We start from the raw sequence: 18,836 nt of genomic DNA, 5'->3' as shown, positions 1-18,836 counted from the left end.
GCCACCGTTCCCACAATCAGTGGGATAGAGAGCCAGGCCTAGAGGTGGGAGGTCCTGGGTTCAAATATGACCCCAGACACTTCCTAGCTGGGTGACCCTGGGCAAGTCACCATTGCCTAGCCCTTACTGCTCTTCTGCCTTGGAACCAATATAGAGAATTGATTCTAAGATGGAAGGTAAGGGTTAAAAAAAAAAGATCAATGGAGAATTCAGCTCTTCCAGGAAGCCCACCTTCATGCAAGTGAGACCTCTTGTCTTGCCTCAGGCTGGACCCCAACATGTCTGTCTCTAGACAGGTGGACCCCAGGCTTAGAAAATCTAGTATACAAAAAGATGTAATTAATAGGAAAAAAGAAGCGCCTTTTCCTTTAAGGATTAGCACGTCCTACAAGAGGCCTTTCATGATTTTCCTAAAGGTTAGGGCTCCACTCCTGAAGGCCATTTTATTACTATGCATGAATAATTATATATTAATGTTATTATTACACGCACATCTTATTTGGTCCTCTCTTATGCCCAGGCTCCATGGAATGTCAGCTCCACAAGGACCGGGCCTCGGACTTTCTCTGCCAACCGAGGCTGGCGACTTGGGCATAGCTAGGAGGGGGCAGGAGGCACCTGAACCCCAGTTCTCTATGCATGATGCAACTTGCTGATTCATACAGCAGGTGCTTAATGCTTGCTGAATCCAACTTTATTATTTATTACTGAGCTGTTTCGTTATGGAAGTGCGGAGTCCTATTTTGAAATCATCCACATTATGGCTACTTTATCTCCAGTTTAGCCTGAGTGTAGCTAGTGTTGTTTCCCCACTAAGAATGTGAGCTGTGCTATTGTTTTTGCCTTTTTTTGGTATGCCCAGGGGTCAGCATATTGCCTGCCTGCCACATATCTGGTGCCTAACAGTATCCTCTCCAGAGAGAGACCTGGAGTCAGGAGGACCTGGGTTCAAATTTGACTCCAGATACTACCTAGCAGTGTGACTCTGGGCAAGTCACTTGCCCTCCATTGCCTCGCTGTTACTGCTCTTCTGTCTAGGAACTGAATCCTGGTATTAATTCTAATGAATAGTAACAATTAATCTAATTAATAACACTTCTAATTAAGAAGGTACAGATTTTTAAAAAATGCTTGTCGACTGCCTGACCGCCTGAGGAGGTTTGGGCCACCTTTCCTTCTTGGCTACTAAGTGCAGCCCTTGTGGTCAAGGATTGGATATTGCAATTGACCCAGACAGGGCCAACTTGGTCTTTTTTGGCAATGTACAAAAGGCAGTCATTTAAAAAATAAAATGGGCTAGGCAACCAGAGTTAAGCCATACAGCTAGGAAATGTCTGAGGCCACACTTCTCATCTCTAAGCCTGGCATTCTATCCACTGAGCCGCCTGGTCGCCCCTCTGACTCTTTTAAAAAGCTTTTTATTTTTTAAAAATCCTTACCTTTAGTCTTAGTATTCTACGAGTGATAAGGGTTAGGTGATGGGGGTTAAGTGACTTGCCCAGGGTCACACAGCTAGGAAGCATCGGAGGCCAGAGTGGAGCCAGGACCTCCCATCTCTAGGTCCAACTCCATCCTTTGTGCTATTAGCTGTCTCCAAAATGGGTAGTGGTGGGTGGGACACATCAAGGCTGTGCACATAAGTGGCTGCATAAATAGTACAGAAATAGTACAGAGGCAGAGGGAATGGGGGTCCCCAAGGTAGCAAGAGGCACTCTGGGAATGGGTAGAGACAGAGAGAGTTCCCCCTGCCCCCACTGGTGGCCTGTCAATCCAGAGTCAGCCCCCCTTTCCTCATGTCCTCCCCCAGCAGGAGCCCAGGCAGGGGGATGGGGTGGGGAGGGATGGCTCATTAAATCAGGAACACAAAGCTATAGTTCCCCCTCACCCCCCATCAGGGGCAGGAGCCAGAAGGCAGGCCTGGGAAAGGGGAGGGATCGGCCTGACAACCTGTCATTGTGGCTGTGGGGCTGGGCAGGGTACAGGATGTCCCCCTCCCAGCCTCCAACTGCTACTCTAAACAGAGCAAAGGAGGCTGGCCGGAGCCCAGGGAGGGAACCCTGTGAGGGCCTTGACCCCTGGCCAGGTGAGCATCCTCCTCCAGGGCTGAGCTCCTTCGAGAGCTCAAAGCTTGTGCTAGAGAGGCCCAGGTAGGAAGGAGACAACGAGGAAGCCTCGATGGTTTATAACCCGCTATTATGGAAATGTTCGCTAAAGTAAGCCGTAAGCCCTGTCATTACATGTGTATAAACCAATTCTCGGTGGTGTTATTCCTGGGCTAAATGCTCCGACTACATAAATCTTGAATTAATGGGGACTTTATAGTTCCTGAAAATGAACGGTAATTGCTTATCTGTTAATGCTGGAGTTGCTATTAAAAGGAAGTATATATTTTCAGTAACAATGTTTATAGTCCATGGACTGCACATCACAGCAACTGCAGGGACCAGAATGATGCAGTGAAATTGAGGGAAGCCCAGCCCGCCCTCCTCCCCTCACAACGCATGGCTCCCCATTTTTCTGGGCCTGGAGGTAGAATGGGGGTGAGTGTGTTGGGAGTGGGAATTGAGGGGGGGCTGTAGGGGATCCTACTTAACAAGCCTTTGTTAAAATACCTAAGGCAGGTAGTGATGGGGATGGGGTAGGACAGGAGACAGGGCCTAGACCTGGGAACCACCACCCTAGGGAACACTCTGGGAAGGGAATTCCCCCCAGCCATGCAAGTCAGCCCCCTTTCTGCATCAGAGAGGCTTAGAGTTGCCTGGACACTCAGAGACTGAAGGATTTGCCTGGGGGCCCAAAGCCTGGAAGTAGGACTAGAACACAGATCTTCCTGGCTTTGAGGCCGATTCTGTCTGCCACCCTGACTGAAAACCAAGCAAACAAGCCTGGCACCACCTAAAACCCAGCCTCTGTCCTTGAAAGACTTCCATTACAGTAAAATATGGCGAGGTGATGGGGGTGTTGGATACAAGATCTCCACAGGTCTGTCCACTCATGGGTTTTTGAGGAAGAAGAAAGAACGATCAATTTAGGGGATGAAGGCTTATGGGCTGCAAAGGTAGGAGGGCCTGGCCTTGAATCCTAGCTGAATTAATTGTGCCGACTGCCTAGGACTGCATTCTTCTCTGTAAAATGGGGATAACCTTTACAGAGTTGTTGGTAGGCTCAAATGAGATCATGGGTGCAAAACCTGAAAATACTATTGAAATGTGAGCTATTTATCATGATTATTATGTACTTACAAGATAAATATATAAAGTATTTTGGGGGAGGGAGCATTAACAACTTAGGAGAGAGTACACCTCTACTAAGCCTTGAAAGAAGCTAGGAAAGAAGGAAACAAGCAATTATTAAGAACCTACTGGGACAGCTAGATGGGATGGAGAGCCAGGTCTGGAGATGGGAGGTTCTGGGTTCAAATCTGACCTCAGACATTTCCTAACCATGTGACCCTGGGCAAGTCACCTAATCCTCACTGCCTAGCCCTTATAATTCTTCTGCCTAGTATTGATTCCAAGACAGAAGGCAAGGGTTAAAAAGTGTTAAACTAAACACTTTATAAATGTTACCTCATTGCATTTCAATGGTGTCTGCCATGTGCCAAGGACTGTGCTAAGTGCTTTACAAATAGTATTTCATTTAATAATACTTTTTTGCTCTTTTACAGTTATGTACGACTCTTTGTGACTCCTTTTGACGCTTTTCTTGGCAAAGAGACTGGACTGCTTTCCTATTATCTCTTCCAGTTAATCTTACAGAAGAGAAAACGGAGGCAAACAGGGGTTAACTGACTTGCCCAGAGCCATGTACTTAGCTCTTCTGGACTCCAGGACTGGCACTCTATCCCCTGTGCCACCTAGCTGCCCTTAATAATACTGTACTGATTGGTGTGATTCAGGTGTTGTGCAAATCCCTATGATCTCATCTGCTCTTCAAAATAACACTGGGAAGTAATGCTATCATCACCCCCATTTTACAGATGAGAAAAACATTGGCAGGTGGGGTTAAGTGACTTGCCCAGGGTCATATAGCTCTGAGGCCAGATTTGAATTCAGGTCTTCCTGACTCCAGGCCCAGGGCTCGGTTCATTGTACCACCCCTAGTTAAGTCCTGTGACTAATACAAATAATCCCTCCTATCAGGGTTGGGCTTTTAACATGCCTCTTTGGAGTTTTCAATCACCCTGTGAAGACAGAGAAAGTCTTTGATCCTCAGCCCGGGAGGGATTATTGGCCTGGAGGAGACCGAAATGGGCTCTGGGGGGGATGAAGGCCATCGAGGCATAGGTGAACCCGACTGGAGGACTTGTAAACCTCAAATTTCCTTAGACTTATAATTGTTGAAAATTTCACCATTGGGATATTTCATACTTGGAAAATTTCTTACTGATAGTCTATTGGAATGGGAACTCCATTGGCATGGGAGGTTCCTTCTCTTCCCTTCTTAAGATTACTTTAGGACAGAAACCTTTTGCTGAACAATGGAAAGGACTTTGACCTATGCTTAAGCATAGAACAGGAATTTCTTTGAGTCTTGATTGATTTTAGAATTGATACAATGGAGATACTTGGAATAAATCTCCACCCTATTCAGTCCTAATAGGATTGAGTAAGGGCTGCAGCCTAGATCAAAATTTAATTATTCCAATCTCTACCATACTCAAGTTAACAGGATTTAGAAAGGGCTGTAACAAAGGAGTATAGATTTAATCATTGGAAAATATGACCTTCAACAGACATGTGCAAAAAGCCAGAAACCTCTGGGCGGTCCTGGGTTAAGCGAGAGCCTCCATTGACAGGGAAATTGATGAAGAGTGATTGGTAGATGTGAGGACTGAGGGGAGGCAACTTGGATGGTTTCCTTAAAGATAGGAGGGTCTGGAGACTCGAGAGGTGGTTGTTGAGTTTTTGGGTCGGTGTGGTTGCTGGGCTCTGAGGAAGCTTGCTCGGAAGGAAGCTGAAGGTGGGGGCCTCTGAGACTGTTTCTCCATTTTGGACACGTGAGTAATAGGGACTGATCTCTTTTCTTTGCCCCAGCTATCTAAGGGCTTGGGCCTTTTGGCCCAGCCTAAACAGAAGGGGTATTTAAGCCCTATTCCCTTCTCTCCCCTTTCTCTCTCTCTATATATATATCTAATTCCTTTCTTGCTCCTATTGTAATTAAACTCCAAAAAAGGCTGACGGCTGACTTGAGTTTTTCATTTAGGAATTACATAGCTGATTCCTTGGCGACCTTAAATTAATATATATCAGTCTTTTAAAGTGATTCCCTTGTAACAGACTCCAGGGCGCCCTTTTGGGATCATCATAAAACAGGTTAAGTCAGTGCACAGTCCAAGACCTCCCGACTCTGTCCTGTGTGGTTTCGAGCTGGGACCCAAGGCATTTGGGTCAAGGACAGAAGTGCTGGAGAGGGACACCTACACAGCCCTGCCTTAGGCTGCTGCTCAGGAGGAGGCCCGGAGGGTCCTCAAGGGGAGGATGCTCTGGGTACCACTGTGGCCACCGGGCCTGCTGCTCCTCACGCAGGTGGGCGGGATGTTGTAAACGCTGTACGTTGGCTCCTCTGAGTGAGGACGCCTCTGCAGGCGGGTACCAGGGGTTTGGTGACCCTGATTCTACAGACGGCAAGGCTGGGCTCTTTGGGGAACCGGCCAGCACAGAGTGGAGGCATCATTCCTTAATTCAAGCCCGGGACGCCCAGGTTGGAAGCAGAATGGGACGACAAACGGGGAGTGCGCTGGGTTTGGCATCGGAACTCGGGAGGTCCGGGGAAGCCCTGGAATTGGGACTGGTTGGGAGGAAGTTGGCGGGGGCACCCCACGTGTGCCTGGTGGGGCTGGAGGGTGCAGGGGCATGTGGCTCGCCCACCTCCCCACCCCCCCCAGAGGGACAGCCCGGCTCCCAGCCGCTTCCCCATCAGGTAACCTCAGATTGTGCGTACGGAAAGCTAATCAATGTAGTTCAGATTTCAATTTCTCCACTACAAGGTGAAGTCAAACCCAATGCAGCAAACGTCAGTCTGGTGGGAACGCGGCTCGCCCGGGCGCCGGGGTAATTTAGAATGTCGTTAATGGCGCGTCTGCCCAATGCCGCCACACGTCACTTACAGCTTCATCCAGGGGGCTCGCCGGTGGTCTGCCTGGCGCCTGTCAGCACCCCCGGCCCTGCCCCCAGCCGAAGGAGGCCCCCTCCTCTCAGATGCCCCTCCTCTCTTCCTCGCACTCCATTCCGATGCGTGCCACGAAGCCGGCACAGCCGACATCGAAGGCAGCCCTCACCGGCCTGCCTTTCCTCCCCTCTCCCGCTGCGTCCTAGCCTCTGCTTTTAGAGAAACGACACCACATCAGGGCGGCCCCAGAACCTCCGAGAGAGCTCTTGGGGCAAAGCCTGGCATTCACGAATGAGCTACTGCAGGGAGGGAAGGGAAAGTGCCCCGCTGGGAAAGGGGGGCTGCCGGAATCCACCAATCCACGGCTGTTCCATCCACAGCCTCGTGGCCAAACGCATCCCTTCCCACAGACACACACGAACGGGGACCGGCCCTCTCCTAGCCTCACGGAGCGTGGCATCGAGCTGCCCCTCTGGGCACCCACATTCCCCATCCCCTCCCCAGCACAGAGAAGCCTCACCCTGCCCTCCCCTCGCGGGACGCGGTGCCCCTCGTGCATGGCAGACGTCTCCCTGCCATCTGGGGCGAAGGACGGGGAGGAGGATGGAGAGCGCCCACATCCCCCCAAGCCCTCCGGGCTTGACGCCCCCGATTCTCCTCCTGCTAGCACTGTTTGCCAGGGCTCCTGCCTCCTCTCCTTTTCATGCCCGGAGAGTGGAGGAAGGCTAAGAGAAGGCCCAAACCATCCAGTACCAAAGCCAGCGAGAGAAGCGCCCAGGAAAGCCCCCTGGGAGCCCCTCTGGGCCCGGGGAGGGGCAGGGAGTCAGCAAGAGAGCCTGCTGAGAGAGGATGCTCGCTTCCATTGGACCGCGGCGGCGTCGGGGGCGACTCGAGCCTTACCTTATCATCAATATCGCTCTCGCTGTCACACTGTGGATGAGAGAAAGAGAGAAAACTTCATGTAAAAAAGGCCCTTAAAAGGAGACTCTGATGTCATCAGTCAACGTCCTGCCTGCCTCTGCTGAACACGAAACGGGGGACACAAAATGCACCCCTGGATCCTACCTGCCCGTTCCTGCTGGACCGCTAATGGAAATCTCAGTCTCAGAGAGAAAAGCCCATTCGGCTCCTTTTGGAATTCTGGACTTGGCAGGGGCAGAGGGTGGCTGTGATCGCCCCTGGGATTCCGCTTATGGGACCCTTGGGGGCTCCTCCAGGGTGCTTTGTGGACAGCCCGGGAAGGAAGAGGATCAGAGCTTCCCAGTGGAAAGAGGGAGAGGGCTGCAAAGAACCCACCTTTCAACCTTTGGGTCAAACGGATTTTGGCACAGGGTCTTGGAGAGGGATAAGACCACCCGGCTATCACCGGGCAGCGGCAGGGCCTTGTATAGCCCTGAGGACTCTGTCCTAGTGGGATCCTTGGACCCAAAGGTTATTTTCTTATTTAAGATGTTTTAATTTTTCAAAATTTAATAAGTAAAACATTTGAAATTTTTTAAAAAATTGAAAAATTAAAATATTTTTTAAGATTAAAAAAAAAATCTCTATCAGAGGAGCCACCTTGCTGTCCTAATCTACTAAGCCTTAAACAAAAACAAAAACAAAAAACTAACCTTTACTTGCCGGCTTAGAAACAATACTATATGTTGATTCCAAGGCAGAAGAGAGGTAAGGGTTAGACAATTTGGGGGTTAAGTGACTCATCCAGGGTCACAAAACTAGAACATGTCTAAAGCGAGCTCCTTCTGATGCCAAGCCTTGTACTCTATCCACTAGCTGCCCTGGCCCCCTATTCATCTGAAAGATTTCTTTGGTTTGGGGAACTTCCAATGAGGAAACTCCCTTTTAACAGAAGCAGCACAGACAAATTCTGCACCTAACAGTCTCAGAAAGAGGATTTATGTGACTTTCCCAGGCACCCAGTCTGATTATGTCAGAGTTTAGACTTGAATCTAGGTTTTCCTGACTGTGAAGCCACTTCACTAACCATTTAAACTTAAAATCGTTTATTTATTTTTCTTTATTTTACAGGTAGAACCAATTTTTTCTCCCCCACCCATGCTTTAAAAAAATTAATAACACATTTCTACATAAATTTTCCAGAGTTGTATGAACCGAATTTGTGCCCATTGTGTTCTGACATTTTAGGATCCAATTTTCTTCCTCCTTCCTCCCCCCAGGACTTGCAGGCAATACATATTTTCACATTGCTCCTTTGACCTCTAGCATTCAGCATGGCCTTCTTTCTGAAAACCTCTGAGCAGCCACCAAGGGGGGAGATGCCCCGGGCGGCCCCCCAGCTCCTCGGGATTCGCCCTTTACATCTCCCCCATGGAATGTAAGGCCCTTCCTTTCTGTCTGTGTCTCCAGTGCCTAGATCTGTGTCTGACACGGACTCTGGAACATCCCAAAGGATCTAATCTGGGATCAGATAACCCTCGTGGCTGCATGCATTGGGGTTAGCTGAACGAGGGGAGTCTCAGGGGAATAGCCCCCAAGTTCTCACATTTCTCTCCAGGCCAGGCCCTGGGGAAGAGCACTCAGGAGAGGCCTGGGCCCGGTGTGTCGAGATCAGGCCCCAGGCGTGTGTCTGCAGCTTACAGGTCACAGGCCGGGTGTTTGCCACTTCAGGAATCCCAGAAGGGAAACTGAGAGCATCTAGCGTGCCCCCATCTGGCCAAGAATCATCTCTAGAATGGCCTCTCCAAAGGGGGAACCTGCTCTCTCCCAAGGCAGGCTGGTCCACTCTGGGGCACTTCTAACCAATTAACCAACTAACTAAGTTTCTCCTGACATCCAGCTCTCTCTAAAGTCCTCCCCCTGGGTCTGCCTTCTGGGGTCCAACAGAACAAGGGCCACCCCTCCTTTTCCACCCAACAGCTCTTCAGACGTTGACTTGGGCTCATGCCAGTTCCGACTGGCTTCCTCTCCTTTCTGACTTGGCTCAAACGCCCTATTGCTTCTCACAGCCCATTTCTGCCCTACCAATGAATGGACATTTATGAAGATTCCTTTATTGATTATTGACAGGTTTACTATAGGGCTAGAGGTGGCCCAGAGGACAGAATTGGATGGACCTAGTCTCAGATACTTCTGAGTCGTGTATGATCCTGGGCAAGTCATGTAACCGCAACTGCTTAGCCTTTTGTGGCTCTCCTGCCTTAAAACCAATATTTGGTATTGATCCTATGGAATATGGCAGAAAGAAAGAAAGAAAGAAAGAAAGAAAGAAAGAAAGAAAGAAAGAAAGAAAGAAAGAAAGAAAGGAAGGAAGAAAGAAAGGAAGGAAGGAAGGAAGGAAGGAAGGAAGGAAGGAAGGAAGGAAGGAAGGAAGGAAGGAAGGAAGGAAGGAAGGAAGGAAGGAAGGAAGGAAGGAAGGAAGGAAGGAAGGAAGGAAGGAAGGAAGGAAGGAAGGAAGGAAGGAAGGAAGGAAGGAAGGAAAGGAAGGGAGAGAGAGAGAGAGAGAGAGAGAGAGAGAGAGAGAGAGAGAGAAAGAACCTATTATATGTGCTAAAGGACACAGAAAGCCCAGGCCCTGCCCTCGAGGAACCCCCACTCTCTTGGGGAGGAGAATAAAGTCCGGCTGTGACTCCATGGCCATTTAGAAAGGGTCTGTTATGTCCCAGGCGCTGCTGGGATAGATAGAAGGGGGCCAAAGAGAGTCCTGGTGCTCCAGAAGCTTCCAGGCTAAATGAGGAGACAAGAGTCAAAGCAGCTCTTCAGGGTGTAAATAGGAGAGAAAAAGGAGAGAGAAACGGTCAGAGATCAGGAAGGGAGAGAAGTGGCTCAGGGGAAAAGTCCCATTTCTTTCCACTTGCCTCCAAATTTAGAGGAAATGGTGGTGAGGGGGCCCCCTTTCTCTTAAGAGACGGCGAATGAGCGCCTAAAATGTGTGTGACACGCCTGCTTGCGCACAGACAAGGGTGGGACAACCTGCAAGAGTTCCCTCTCGGACAGACGGGATGGTGCGGAGCAAGGAAGTGCCCCAACCAGCCACCCCGAGGCCGGGGAGGAGAAGGGGGCCATGCAGGCCGGACCCGGGAAGATGAAGGGGGATGAAGGAAGACTTGGGGCGTCTCGGCCTGCGGTTTTAGAAGCAAAGAGCTTTGGGTAAAAGTGAGGCTCACTTCCTAGGACACAATACTTCATCTCCCTTCTTTCTGTGGCTGTTCAGTTATTCTAGTTGTGTCTAACTCTGAGGGACCCCATTTGGCGTTTTCTTGGCAGAGACACCGGAGTGGTTGGCCATTTCCTTTTCCAGCTCATTTAACAGATGAGGAAATGGAGGCAAGCATGGTGAAGTGACTTGCCCAGGGTCACATAGCTAGGAAGTGTCCATGGCCGCATTTGAACTCCAGACCTGGCACTCTCCACTGTGGCACCTTGCACCTTCTTTGGTGCCCTGTATACAGCAGCCACGTCCTACGCGACCAGGTGAGTTGCATTGAGATGGATAAAACTTTGTCCCAAATGATTAATGGTTTGTGAATCGGGAGCAGGAGATAATAAGCTGGGGGGAAGGAGAGACAAAAGGCAAAGCCAAAGCAGCCCAATCTCTGGCTGGTCCTCCGTCTTTGGGCCTCGGAGGCTGGCAGAGGGTGAGAGCCAGAAAGGGAAGGATCGGATTTGCGGCTGGGTTTCTATTGGGGAGGTTTCCTGGGATGAGGCCTTGGGGGCAGGAAGCCCATCTCTGGCCCCAAAAGGTTACCGAGAAGGAGGGAGACCCCTGAAGGAGGCCACTGCGCTGCCACGGAGGTGGGGGGGCTTTGCCTCAGGCACAGGAAAGGTGCGGGACGAGAGGGGCCCTAAAGGAACGTCAAAACCATCTTGGTGGCTATTCTTCCCATTGGGGAGAAAAACGAAAGAGCATTAAGGAATAAGGGTGATTGAGAAACTACAAGTCAGTGAAATAAAAGAAACGGCACCAAAATGGGCCCGCGGGGGCTCTGGTGGGAGGGAGGGAGCCAGGCCAGGCTGGGGGGGGGGGGCTGGAGGGGCCCCCCGTCTTCTCCTCTGTAAAGCAGAGATTGCCGGGGGATCGGGGCTCCCTCTCTCTGCTCGGTCACAGATGCTAACTGACATCAAACACCCTCCATAATTCAGAGAACACTGTACCGGGAAGGTGCGGAACAAGGCCTGATTATTTGGCGAGTGAAACACGGAATATTAGTCAGAGCGGAGCCCGTTAGAGCGTGCCGGGAAGGCGGTGGGGGCGAGGGGGAGAGGAGACACGCAGCTCAAATGCCTTTTGAAAACGTCACAGACTGTAAAATCACAACCACCCCCAAACTTAATGTATTTGATCATGCGTGTGCTTGGCATCATACATGTGGGTGCATGTAGGTGCCGGGTCTAGGAAGGCCTCTCCACGAGCACGTGAGATTGGTCTATATGGAAACACACACTTTAATTCAATTAAACAAAGGTTTCTTCCTCACCTACTATGTGATGGGCACAGTGTGTGAGAGTCTCTGGGAATAAGGGTACGGGAACACGACAGCGTCAGGTTGTATGCGGCAGGCACTCCCAGGGACCCGAGCGGCTCCGAGTCTGTTATCTTCAGGCTCAGGCCTTTTTTGTTTCTGTTTTTATAAACCCTAACTTTCCATCTTAGAATCAATCGACTTTTAAAAATTTATTTTAAAATACTAATTTATATTTGTAATATTTATGATTTATAGTTATAGTATATTTTATTATATACACATATAATATAAATATTATAGAATATAAAATAATCATATAACATAATTATATAAATATATTATAATATAAACATACAATATAATAAAGATAATTGTAAACATATTATATATACATAATATATAAATGTTTATATACATAGAATATAAATCCTATTTATATATTATATATAGAAATGTAGTGTCTATATTTATAATGAATTATTTTAAAGATTCTAAAGAGTCACATGCATTAGGTCACACACATTAATCTTCCTAATAACCTTTTTTTGGGTAACCTTTGCCTTCTGTCTCAGAATCAATACTAAGTAATTGATTACTTATTAACATAATACTTATTCTAGGCAATGGGGATTAAGTGACTTGCTCAGGGGCACACACTTAGCAAGTATCTGAGTCTACATTTGAACCCAGGACCTCCCATCTTTAGGCCTGGCTCTTTATTCCCTGAGCCACCCAGCTTAGACCTTAGCTCGTGTTTTTAGAAAAGAAGGGAGGCCTGTCTCCGGTGATATCGCTGCTCTGGTGGCCCATGGCTATCCTTTCCCCATGGCTAGAATGTACCCCGTCTCCACCTGCCCCCTTGGAAGATCCTTGGCTTCTTCCAAGCTTAACTCAAGCACTCCTTGTTTAAGGAAGCTCCTATGGACTCTCCTTACCCCTCTCCCCAAATATTCCCCCAATGGAGCTTTGCCTCTTCCCTTGGCCACCATCTTGAATTTATACTGTCTGGATGGTGTATCTACTTGTTTGTTTCCAGGTGGTCTCCTCGATGGAATAAGAGCTCCTCGAGGGTAGGGGCACAGGCCATCGCCCAGGCACAGAGAAGGATTCAGTAAATGCTTGATGATGAGGGCAAGGAATGTTCCTCATTTGTGATGAATGAATGAATGAAAGAGAGATGCTTGCTGAGGGACTGATGAGGACAAAGGGAATGTTGCATTTTTCTCTTAGGAGCTCAGTAAATTCCAGATGAATGACTGATGGAGTAAGACTACGGGCACAACAGACGGGTGGCTGCCCAGGAGGAGAAGGCGAGTGTGGACTGGGACACCTTCTGATGACGGAAGCACGGGCCCCCTAAACATCAGCCTTCTGGCTAAAGTGATGTGGCCAGAGGCTCAAAAAGTGGCCTCAGAAAACCACATAATAAGCCTAAAGACACCTCTGGGGGCACCCCCAAACACAGGATTACAGCACAAATCCAGAGCTGGAAGAAATCTCAAATGGTCCATCCCCACCCTGAAACCCATTTTATAGAGGAAGAAAGCAAGGCAAACCCAAATGACTGGATTTGAACCTAATTAAATCTTTCTTACTGGCTGACCTTTTCTGAACCCAAAATAAAACATAGGGCTAGGAGGGGGAACCCTGTCCAGGGGGAGGAGAGTATCTCTCCCACCGCCACCTCCACTTTGCTGTTTCATTGCTTGGCTGGTTTATGAAAACTGGGTCCAAGATCAGTCTTGGGTTTGGTGCTGGAAGACCTGAATTCAGATCTCGAGTCTAGCTGCTATTCCTTTGTGACCTTGATAAATCTTTTCATCTCTATGGGCCTCTGTTTGGTCATGGATAAAATGATTGCGACTAGAGGGCCTTCGAGGGTGCCTTCCAGCTAGAGGAAGACAATCCTGTGCCCATGAACAGGCCCCAGATCCATTTCCTGGGTTCAGAAGAAGAGCTAGGGAAGGCACAGGCGACTGGAAATCAGTGCCACTTTTTCCTTAAAAGAAAAAAAAAAGATCTCTTCCTAGCAACTGCAATTATGATACTTTCATGTCAAATGAATTCTATTACTGAGAATAAATCTCCCTGAGATGCACATGAGGGTTCTCTGGCTCCAGTCAGACTTATGCATTACTGGTTTTATATGTTGTACTCCATGTGATTAATATCGGTAATCAAATTATATTGCCTTCCACCGCGCTCTCACATTCAAGGCTATAATGTTTTCAATGACAAAGTTCATAGAGTTGTATAAAAACGTACCTCACGCTGTACCATCCCTTTATTGCTGCCGTAAAACACCATTTCCAATTTAGTGATCAGTGATATAGGAGACAGTCCTTGATTGGCAGGGGAGAGGGGCCCTGGCCTGGGGACCCGTCAAGTTCAAGGGAAATGGACCAACTCTAAGCTAGGTATTTCTTGCTGAGGGGATCCCATTTATTTAGCACCCGGTGCATGGTATACAGTGGGTGTTTAATAAATGCCTATTCATTCAATCCTTCTATTCAAAACAAGTGGGACCTGGCCAGGGTCCTAATTTATGGTGTAGAGAAAACAGTGCTGACCTGGGAGAGAGAAAGTGGGAGTTGGGATCTCAGTTTGAGTCCTGGGTCTGCCACTTACCCTTTAATTATTTTCTTACCTGAAAATGAGGAATATTCTCATTTGTAAAATGAGAAATTTAGACTTGCTGATCTAGGGACCATATGAAATCTGACATTCTGTGCTTCAAAGGCCCTCCCAGCTCTGACATTCTCTGTCCCAAAGGTTCTCTCTGCTCCATTTTGTATCCTATGGCCCTCCCAGTTCTGCTATTTTGGGTCCTAAGGATCCTCTTAGCTCTGCTGTTCTCTGCCCCAAAGGCCCTCTCCACTCCACCATTTTGTATCCTATGGGTCTTCCTAGCGTTGACATTCTATATTCTAAGGCCCTCCCAGTTCTGCCATTTTTGGTCCTAAGGATCCTCCTAGCGCTGCTATTCTATATCCCAAAAGCCCTCTCCATGCCGCCATTTTGTATCCTAAGGGTCTTCCTAGCATTGACATTCTGTATTCTAAGCACCCTTCCAGCTCTGCCATTTTGGGTCCTAAGGATCCTCTTAGCTCTGTTGTTCTCTGTCCCAAAGGCCCTCTCCACTCCACCATTTTGTATCCTATGGGTCTTCCTAGCGTTGACATTCTATATTCTAGGGCCCTCCCAGTTCTGCCATTTTTGGTCCTAAGGATCTTCCCAGCTCTGCTATTCTATATCCCAAAAGCCCTCTCCATGCCGCCATTTTGTATCCTATGGGTCTTCCTAGCACTGACATTCTGTATTCTAAACACCCTTCCAGCTCTGCCATTTTGGGTCCTAAGGATCCTCTTAGCTCTGCTGTTCTCTGTCCCAAAGGCCCTCTCCACTCCACCATTTTGTATCCTATGGGTCTTCCTAGTGTTGACATTCTATATTCTAAGTCCCTCCCAGTTCTGCCATTTTTGGTCCTAAGGATCCTCCTAGCTCTGCTATTCTATATCCCAAAAGCCCTCTCCACGCCGCCATTTTGTATCCTATCGGTCTTCCTAGCATTGACATTCTGTATTCTAAGTACCTTCCAGCGCTAACATTCTGTATTCTAGGTATCTTTCTAGCTCACGAACAAAGGCCAGGAGTAGGAGTGATCAGAGATCTTGGGATAAGATTTGGACTTTTGGACGGCAGGAAGCCAGAGTTTGGTATCACCCAAGAAGAAGGAAGGGATGAGCCACGAGTTGTCAACAATACAAGAAGGCCAATTAGTTGCTGAGGATGTCAACTCTGGGTCCCAGCAGAAAAGGTGAAGGGGCCTGGGGTGGGGGAGCACCTTCCTTCCTCCCTGTAGCTACACAGATGCTCAGAGTTGGAAGGGGACTCAGGACCATCTAATTCAAGCCGTGCCTCCGAGAGAATCCTCTTTACAACATCCTACACTAGTGGTCGCCTAGCCTCTAGAGAGAGAGAGAGTAGCCATTGCTCCCTGAAGTGGTTCATTCCATCTCATTGTTACTCCTTAGAGAAGATGCCAAAATGTGTTTCTCTGAAATTCCTGCCCATTCCACCAAACGTTCTGCCTTTTGAGGTGACAGAATCTATCTCCCCTATTGGCCCTATCGGGGAGATAGATGGAGTTATTCTATCTCCCTGAGTCTTCTCTTCAAGGTAAATGCCCCCCACGCCTTCTTCTTCTGGGGAACACGGCTGACTTCAGACGTGCCTACACCATACACCCCTTTATGTGAAGCCCAGGGGAGTGGGAGGATTGGGCCCAAACCTTAAACCAACGCAGAACATTAAACAGAAGGCTGGCTTCCCAGGATGGACGGATGGTTCCAGAGTAGACAGATGCCAGTTTTCTTCAAAGTTCTCTGAGCTGAGCTATGGGGGGGTCTTTGAAACAACGGGACAACCACGTCTCTAAGAAGGGGGTGTCGCGAGGACTCACCTGTAGAGGTTTCTCTTTAATCAATGAAATCCATCAACCAAGAAGCATTTGAGTGGCGCTATCGCAGGGGGTAGAAAAAAGAAACGAAACAACAACCTCTGTCCTCCAGGAGCTTACATTGTTTCAGGAGAGAAAATACATACATTTCTAAGCAAAAACAAATTATATACAAAATACATTCAAAGTAATTTTTTTTTTTACGGGAAACACTAATAGGGAGAGAGGGAGGGCTAAGAATCAGCCCCAGAAAAGTGGGGTTTAAGCTGCATTTAGAAAAAAAAAATCTTTCCTTCTGTCTTAGTATCTGGTCCAAAGAAGAAGAGTGGTAAGGGCTGGGCATTTGGGGTTAAGTGACTTGCCCAGGGTCACACAGCTAGGAAGTTTTTGAGGCCAGATTTTGAACCCAGATCTTCCCCATTCCAGGCCTGGTGCTCTATCCACTGAGCCACCTAACGCCCCACACCTCATTCTTTCAAATTTTGTGCTCAATGAACTATCGCATAAGCCCATAAAATTTTATGGAGAAGAGAGGTGGGAGACGGCAGCTCCTCCAGGATGGGCTCCTGGGATTGACCCCAGCAGCAGACAGGAAGATGGGGAAGACACACACTTCAGTGTGGGGATCCTTACTTCTATCTCTGCCTAAGCTGGTCGTTCCACGCTTCTTGGAGAGGATGAGCGGCTAGTGCGGGAACATGCATTGCCAGTGCTATACACTGGCTTTTATGGATTAAGGCTACGGCCGGGAGATTGCAGGCGATGGTTTGGCCCGAGACAATGATGCAGCTCCGGGACCCATTGCTGGCTGAGCCATCGAGGATGCTGTGAGGTCTGTACTTGGACGATGGGGGTTTGTTCTCTATCCAGGAAAGACACTGCCTGAATTTGCTGAAATTTTTTTGAATGTTAAAAATGAATTTGCTTCATTTTCAAAGCCAGCATTTATGTATTGCAAGATGCTACTGTTTCCTTACCCAATAATAATAATTTGTTTTAATAATAATAATAATAGGCATCAGCACAGCAGAGGGCCAGGCCTAGAGTCAGGGAGACTCATCTTTGTGAGTTCAAATCCAGCCTCAGATACTCCCATGCGATGTGACCTTGGACAAGCCACGTGACACTGTTGGCCTCAGTTTCCCCCTCTATAAAATGAGCCAGAGAAGGAAATGGCATAAAACTCCAGCCTCTCTGCCAAGAAAACCCCAAATGGGGTCCTAAAGAGTGAAGAATTGGAAGCCACCGAACGACGACGACGACAACAATGATAACTGTTATTATTTCTGCTTAGGGAATTCTCGTGGAGAAGAGCATTTCAGGCATCACAGACTAGATAAAGATCTTTGGGGGTTCCAATGGCCCAACTTCCTTTGTTTCCCAGGAAACTGAGGCCCAGAGGCTAAGCGACTATCCCGAGGGCACACAGCTGATAAAGATGGAAGCAGCCTTTGAGCCTTGAGCATCTCCCTTCCAGGGGCGTACTGGGGCTATTAATATTCCTACTTTACAGAGAAGAATGAGGTGAATAAAGGTTGAGTGACTTGCTCAGGGTCAACACAGCTCTCCCTTAACGGAGGCAGGATTTGAATTTGGGTCCTTCCTGACTGCAGGTGTGCCTTGTAGGCCCGCTGGCTGCCTCCATGTGGACTTACAGCTCGTGCCCGAGGCAGCGGGGGTGGGGGCGGAGAGCGTGCCAGGCGCGGCATGCCCCCATCTGCAGAGACAGAAATAGAGCACTTCCCAGCAGAGCCGAGGAAGGCCCCACCAATCCCGACGCTTCCCGCTTAATTAACGCGGCAGAACCCACGAGGTGGAAAGTGCGATCCCTATTAAGCTGTCATTTTTAGTGGTGGGTGATCCGGCCTCGGAGACACACGTGCCCGTCAGTGCCAACCCTGCCCCTCCGCCCCAGCCTGTGGGCACCAGAAAGGCGCCATGCCCACCTGCTGCCCTGGCGCTCTCCCTCGCACCCCCTCACCCAAGAATCCCCAGCCTGCTTAGGAAGCCTCCTAATTAGAGAGAGTTCTAATTAGTGCCAGGAGGAGACAAAGGCCTTCTCTCATCTAGGAGGCAGGCAGGGGCTTCCTTCTCCAGCCCTGCCAGGGGACCCGGGCACTCGTGCTGGTACTGCCTGGCAAGGGCCCCCCCAGACGCCCCCGCCCCTCGACAGATCTCCCCGGATGGTTCCCTGAACCAACGCGGCAGCGTCGGTAGGGAGACGCGTTTGGTGGGAAATATTTAGGAAGAGATATTTTGCCCTGTGGCCGGCTCCTCGGGGAGCTCTGATTTATCTGACATCAAAGAGCACGCGTGTGCTGGGGCTGTGTTTTCCGTCAGTGCGAGCGTGTAGAGGACGGGGCTCATGGATCCCTATAATTAACAAAAACAGCCCATCATTGTCAGCCCGAGCAGGCAGGGTCATAAATGAATCCGTTATTAAGTCCTGCTGAATTAATGTTTAACTGCAATAGTCGGAATTGAATGAGGCAATTAATCAGAGTAAGAGGTGGGGGAGGAAAAAACCCCTCACATCTGTCTCGCTGCAAGCAAGACGACCTTCAAAATGGCACGGATGGGGGGGCCCGCCAAGGCCCGCAGAAGGGGAGCGGATGCCACCGATGCCCACCGGGCAGCGCTGGGCTCGAACACCCTCTATTTGGGGGTGCAGAGAGAGATTCTGGGGCTGGAGAGGGGGGACCACAGCTGAATCTGGGAATGAGGGCAAATCCCTGCAGGAGGGGTGCAGGGCCAAGGATCCAGCCCCCCTCCAAGCTCCCTAGTGGCCCTGTTCTCCCTGGAGACTCTTTGATTCCAAGTTCCCCCCCAGGGGTCTTTGG

The 18,836-nt window shown here is 49.1% G+C and overlaps 1 protein-coding gene across 1 annotated transcript in view; it reads right to left on the bottom strand.

Moving 5' to 3' along the window:
* FBRSL1 (fibrosin like 1) overlaps nt 1-18,836 on the bottom strand; it is a gene marked incomplete at its 3' end in the record, with an annotated part of 240,528 nt that overhangs the window by 41,961 nt on the left and 179,731 nt on the right. Inside the window, exon 5 of the mRNA XM_056820951.1 lies at nt 7,012-7,041. Coding sequence (XP_056676929.1) covers nt 7,012-7,041 — 30 coding nt within the window. The remainder of the gene's footprint in view (nt 1-7,011; nt 7,042-18,836) is intronic.

This window comes from Monodelphis domestica, chromosome 3 (genome assembly GCF_027887165.1).
Source record: "Monodelphis domestica isolate mMonDom1 chromosome 3, mMonDom1.pri, whole genome shotgun sequence".
NCBI lineage: Eukaryota > Metazoa > Chordata > Mammalia > Didelphimorphia > Didelphidae > Monodelphis > Monodelphis domestica.
Note: the sequence above shows the minus strand (reverse complement) of the source record. Positions and strands in the feature narration are given on the sequence as shown.